Genomic DNA, 6,494 nt, shown 5'->3' with positions numbered 1-6,494 from the left:
TCAGCCTGCATAAAGTGTACGGATGGGGCGGGCCAGCCCGCATTGTGCGGGCCTTATGCGGAGCGAGCCTAAACTGGCCGGTCCGACTCGCATTGTCATCCCTGTTTGAAATACTATCTGATGTGTAACCCTCCAAAGACTCTGTTATTGTACACCAAAATATTGAACATTTTTTGTTTTCTAGAAATCACCTTCCCCACATGATTTTGTGGCCATTCTCAGCTTAACCCAGCTATAACACTCATTCTAAACTAGGATTGATTTTCTAGAAGTCAGAAACAAGTGTTGAGTTGTCTGTTTCTGCTACTGAAAAAAGAGGGCATGCCAGATCTTCATTGTCTTGTATCACCTTCCTCGTCTCTGGAAACTTTAGAAGAACACCGTCATGTAAAAGAAATTATTTTATCAGCCAATAAAATATTATCCTCATACATGTTTATAACAAGTTATCGTAGAAGTTAAAATTAGATTACGAGAAAGGAGTGCAATAAATTTTATAGTTTAAGTAAATGATGTAATTTAAGAGACTAATTTATTTTGTTTGAATTTTTGAAATTTTTTCAAGAAAAGTAACATATTTGGAAGAAGAGAAAATTAAAAAAAAAAATTGAAATTAGAAAATTTAAAAAATGTATTTCAAATGTAGATTTTAAAATTTAATCATAAAAAATAAAGAAATTGAAATTTTTTATTGTGGAATTTTTCATTGCTTAGGACAAAAAAAGTCTATGGGTCCAAAAAGCCAAGTCGGGTCAGGTAGAAGATCGAGATGATTCAATTCGGGCCAAACGTTGACGAAAGACGAATTGAGCTAGCCTGAGCCAAAATTCGAGCCTAGTCAGCCTAGGTCGAAGGTCGAGCCGAGTTGGCCCTGACCCAAGGTCAAGACGAGATGGCTCTAAGTCGAGTCGACTCTGATCAAAGGTCAAGTTGGATTTTCCTTGACCAAATGTCGAGTCGAGTTGGTCCTGACCAAAGGTTGAGACGAGATGGCTCGCCAAGTTAGCTTGGGTCAAAGATCAAGTCGAGTCTTCCTGGATCGAAGTTCGAACCAAATCAATCCAAGCTAAAGGTCTAGACGAGATGGTTCTGAGCTAAGTCAGCCAAAGTTCAAGCCAAGTCGGCCTGGGCTGAAGTTCGAATTAAACCAATCTACCATAGTTGAACATTGAGTCGAGTCAACTTGGGCCGAATCAGTTCGAATCGGATAAAGTCGAATCAATTCATATTGTGCCATGATCAAATTGATTCGAATCAACCTATGTCAAACCAGCTGAAGCAGAAGTAAGTTAAATTAAACTCAAAGGTAAAATTAAATTTGCCATAAAATAGAAATTAAAATTGAAATGTAAAATATTATAATTACTTCATATTAAAAAAATGAAGAGAATTTAATTACAAGTAGATCGATTACTAATGTATTTTTTTAAAATTGTTAAAATCTCTCGTCGAAATACAATACAATGTTAGTCTCGGTGACTTTTACTTATAAAAGTATTGCGCGTACAATTTGCTGAATTTTAATGGTTTTCTGAAAAAAAAAAATTGGAGTTCTGGATTAGGGAGATAAAATATTTGATTATTGATTGTGCAACTTCTTTTCTGCCCCCCACATGCCTAAATTTGAAGAAAACAACAATGAACCTAAAGAAAAAGAAAAAGAAAAAGAGAAAAACAGGATATTCATTCTCACAATACAGAGCTTAAAAAGTGAAAATGCACTAATCTATGTGCTTCGTTTTGCTTTACATCCTAAACAAGACCAAGCACTTTCCCTCAAGTCTTAAACATGGTACAAGAAGTTAGGCTTTTAAAGATTGAGACTAAACCAAATTATAACTTCACCCAAAACTTATAAATCTAGCCAATTACAGCGCTGTGAACTACACAATTTTTTTGACAAAATTGAATCTTTTATAGGCCAATTGTATGAGAAGAAATCCAGACTTTGGTGCACATGGGTACATAGATTTTGATCCACCCCCGGCTTATATAATGTAAATCTCCCCCTTCTTCCGTATCCATCTCACAAGTCTTACAAGAAAAATTAAATAAAACACAGAAAAATGAAGATGACATTGGTAGCATTGGTCCTAGTGGTTGCCTTGAGCACAAAGGCACTACTTGGGGAAGCAGGTCCTGCACCAGACCAAGTTGTGGACACATCAGGGAAAAAGGTGAGAGCTGGTGAGAATTACTACATAGTTCCAGCATCCTCTGATATAGGTGGCCTTGCTCTTTCAACCACAGGTCAAGATTGTCCTCTTGATGTTGTAGCTGTTGATGGTTACCAAGGCCAGCAATTGAGCTTTCTTCCTGTTAATGATAAGAAAGGTGTGATTCGCGTTTCCACTGATCTCAACATCTTTTTCTCCACCTACACAAGTTGTTCTCAGTCCACAGTGTGGAAGCTCAAGGATTATGATTATTCAACATCACAGTGGTTTCTCACAACTGGTGGTTCTTTGGGCAACCCTGGCTCTCAAACCATCACCAATTGGTTCAAGATTGAGAAGTACGAGGATGCTTACAAGATGGTTTATTGTCCAAGTGTGTGCAATTATTGCAATTATCCATGCAGTGACATTGGGATATATCAGGACCAATATGGCAAGCGTTTGGCTCTAACTTCTGAGCCATACAAAGTGCAGTTCCAGAAGGTTCAATACTAAATGCTGAATATACAATATCTTGATGAGTAAAGTGTAAGCCACTGCTTGCACTTTACTTACAAGATTATTCTCAAGTTGAGTTCCATGGACTGAACTATACATAATGAATAAACAAGATGTCTTCTATTTCGAGTCTTTCTAAATTTTCTAGTTTCTGTTTGTCGTTATTTCCTAGTAAGAAAATCTTTGCTAAGACCGTAAACTCCTACAAATATATTTAAGGTAACAAAACTTTCATTCATAGAAGTATTTTCCTTTGAAGAATTAACACTACCATTATGGTTGTTAGTTACTGCTATAGTTGGCTAAATCATACCGAAAAGAATCTCAGCTTCTGAACCAGTTGCTCAGGTGGCTTTCCCTCTGAGAGCTGGCATGGTTCACCTCAACCAATTCTCAGAATAGCAACATTGTTTCTCCATTATGGTTGCATAATCACATTCATCATTTCCAAACCCACACTCTTTCTCCGTGAGTCAAACCTCATCTCTTGCTTTGTGCTTTTCCAAGCCAATTCGTTCAAATAGACTTCAATCTCAACCCTCTGCATCCAACAATGAATATTTTGATATATACTTTTAAAATTATTTGTTATACGTATTTTGTTTAAATTCTCATGAAAATTATTACTGAAATTCAAATCTACAGGAAATAAAGTGGACATTTACCACTTAAACACTCTTTAAACCTTAAAACATCTCGGATTTTAATAAATTTCCAAACCCCACTGCAACATTTTTGTAACAAAGAAATACAGAGCATTAAACACAAAGACTGAACCAAATTAGAAAATGTAACCACAAATTACAGGTTCAGTAGATGTTTGCTTACTACTTCATGCAATTGAGATCACTACTGTGTTATTTTCTGAAAGAACTTCAAATGCAGACTTACACTTATTATTGTGAATAGGCAAAATACTAGAGAGTGTCAATGCTCAGTTAACTTGAGCATTCCTCTTCCACTCCTCAATTAGTCTCTTAATAATAACCTCACAACTCCCACCAACACCACAAGCCTTCCTTGCTGCATCCTTCATTTCTCTAGCTTTGACCCTCAAAGACTCATCGCTCATCATCTGTTTGATTTTCTTAGCAATCTCCGTCCCTTCCACCACCTTTTGTGTCCCCCACCCCCATTCCTCAGCCCAAATCCCAACCCCACTCATCTTTATGGCTTCTGAGGTCATCTTCTGATCTCCATACTGAGGCCATGTCAGAATAGGCACTCCTTCCCACACGGCCTCGGTTATCGAGTTCCACCCTCCGTGACTCACAAACCCCCCCACTGCAGGGTGCCCCAGAATCTTCATCTGATCCACATACTCCTTCACAACCACACCCTTTTCCCTCACCTTACCCATCAACTCACTCCCCAACACATCCTCCAAATCCTCCCCCTCTTCTCTGTCAACCCTCTTCAACTTCACCACCCACACAAAACCATACCCACATTCTATTAACCCCAAAGCCGTGTCCTTTATCTGCTCCCTCCTTGTCTCAGTCCTGCTCCCCAAGCTAACATACACCACCGACCCTTCAGCTTGTTCATCAAGCCATTCCAGTATCCAACTCATGCTACCCTTTTGACCCTCATCCACATTTTCAAACTCACATGCCATTAAGGGACCAATTCCATACACCGGAGGCAACCCTCTAACAACTTTTCCTTCATTCAACGCTGCCAGTGCCTCTCCTTCCAGTTCCTCAAACGAGTTGATCAAAACCCCATCGAGCTTCGTGAGGTTTCGACTGTCCTCCATGATCATTCTCTGAAAGGAGTTGCTACCTTCTAGAAGAAAAGCGACAGGGACCGAGGATCTTGGTATTGGCGATGTGAAGCCCGGGACTCGAACAGCATCCCCAATGAACGTAGAAGGGTGCGGTTGTGCAGCTGGATCGGAATCAGCAAGAACAGCAACGTATGCATTGAAAGACAACATTCTGGCTGAGGAGGTAAAGTAAATGTAAGTGGGACAAAGGAGTTTGTCTGAAATTGAGACTACAGCGGAGATTAAGGAAACATTGTAGATGAGAGCAGAAAGTGGTGTTGAGAGTGAAGATAGGATTGGAGGTAGAAGGTGAACGGAATGACGAATGGTTTGAAACTGAAGGTAAAAGGGGTCGATGTTGGTGGAAACTGTGGTTGGATCCAATGGAATGAGGTTGAAGTGAACTTGAGTTACTTGATGAGGGAAAGAAGAACAAAAGCTAGAGATGAGGTTTGATTCAGCAATGGAGACAGTGGGTTTGGGAGTGATGAGAGTGACTTTGCAACCATTGCCGAGGAACAGTGCCGCTAGTCTGAGACATGGGTTGAGGTGGCCCATGCCAGCACTTGGGAGGAAAGCCACATGAACAACTGCTTCAGAAGCAGACATTGTTGTGATGTGTTGAATCACTGAAGAGAAAGCCGTAGCTGTTGTGAGTTCAGGGAAGAGATAAGGTTATACTTTGTTTGCATCAGGGAGGAGAAAGAAAGAAAGATAAAGAGGAAAAGAACAAAAGACATTACAAAATAAAATTGGTTGAATTAAAGAAAAACAACGAAGTATTTAACATAAACAAGTGCAAATTCTTTTACATGGATCGCGAGCCAACCCTACCGCTTCATGCAGCCTTTGACCCATGTGAAATACAAATTATACAGACCAAACTTTTGTGAATCAACAGGTTTAATGTCTTAACCTATCCTGATTTTTTTTCGACGGACCATTAGGCCAAACACACATTGTCCACTATGTTTGCACAAGAGTTGTAGGACAATATTTTGAATAAACAAAGTGTTGATAAAGATAAAAAAAAAAAAGAAACAAAACTAAAAGTTTATGACTCCCATTTGAGAAAGGAGAATGGTCATTGCCTTAGGAAGACCGTGTTTCGTGAATTTTATATGAAACTATTATTTCACTCGTGCAATACATGGGTTTTTCAAAATATAATATATTTATTATATTAATTTAAACTCATAAAAGTTTAATTATTATTTAAAAGGTACACAGGATTAATTAAAAACTATGGAACAGATCTTGCACAATCAGTCAACAAACTTTAAACTTTAAGTAATATACTAACAACGAAACCGAAGTTACCTATCATATTTAATTAAGATAGGGTTAAATATTTTATACTCCAAGAAGCAAAATTAAAATTTATATTGTCTTAAATTTAAATTTTTATATAATTTGATCTTAAACTTTAAAAATAAATATAGATATTCAAACTTTAAATTGAATTAATTGTTTACATTTACGATCAAATTTAAATATCAAACTTAAATATCAATATATTTAAAATACTATAAATTAAAATATTATATTCATTCATTTTTTAACTTTAAAAATTAAAATATATTAAAGTTTAGAATATTAACAAAATTTTAATTTTAGATTAAGTTTAAGGACTCAAAATATATATAACTCATAAATGTAATTTAACACGTTTGGACACATTGAAAATCAGTCATCTATACACTAATATATGAGTAAATTATACAAGCATCACATCTAACATAAAGTTCTAAAACAATAAACTTGTAAATGTTTTTTATAGACTTAATTAATTACTAATTTGATTTCTACATTTATATTTTTTATTTATTTTGACTTTTATATTTGTTTTGTATTCAATTGAGTCTTTAATTTTGTAAAAAAGTTTAATATAATCTCTTCCATTAAATTAGTGTTAATACTCTTTAGAAGTGTTAAGAGTTAAAATATAAATTTGTTACATGTCAAAATTTAAATTTTGAACTTCTCTAATTTTAACTTGTGATACCTTTAAAATAGGAAATGATTTAAATTTTGACAAATGAAAACCGTAA

The 6,494-nt window shown here is 36.2% G+C and overlaps 2 protein-coding genes across 2 annotated transcripts; one reads left to right on the top strand and one right to left on the bottom strand.

The window, feature by feature from the left end:
• Positions 1-2,066: 2,066 nt before the first annotated feature.
• On the top strand, positions 2,067-2,804 carry LOC114180907 (miraculin-like). The gene has a single exon (XM_028067202.2). It carries the CDS (start codon positions 2,067-2,069, stop codon positions 2,670-2,672), a length of 606 nt encoding a protein of 201 aa, XP_027923003.1. The 3' UTR covers positions 2,673-2,804.
• Positions 2,805-2,888: 84 nt separating this feature from the next.
• Positions 2,889-5,288, bottom strand: LOC114182225 (UDP-glycosyltransferase 708D1-like). The gene is made up of 2 exons (XM_028069042.2): positions 3,567-5,288; positions 2,889-3,216 (listed from the first exon to the last, which is right to left on the bottom strand). The coding sequence occupies exon 1, from the start codon at positions 5,050-5,052 to the stop codon at positions 3,610-3,612; it is 1,443 nt and encodes a 480-aa protein (XP_027924843.1). The 5' UTR covers positions 5,053-5,288; the 3' UTR covers positions 2,889-3,216; positions 3,567-3,609.
• Positions 5,289-6,494: the final 1,206 nt, after the last annotated feature.

The sequence above is a fragment of the Vigna unguiculata genome, chromosome 4 (assembly GCF_037176805.1).
Source record: "Vigna unguiculata cultivar grain cowpea cultivar isolate G323 ecotype 2 chromosome 4, ASM3717680v1, whole genome shotgun sequence".
Lineage (NCBI taxonomy): Eukaryota > Viridiplantae > Streptophyta > Magnoliopsida > Fabales > Fabaceae > Vigna > Vigna unguiculata.
The sequence above is the reverse complement of the archived record's forward strand: the minus strand, read 5'-3'. Positions and strand labels throughout refer to the sequence as shown.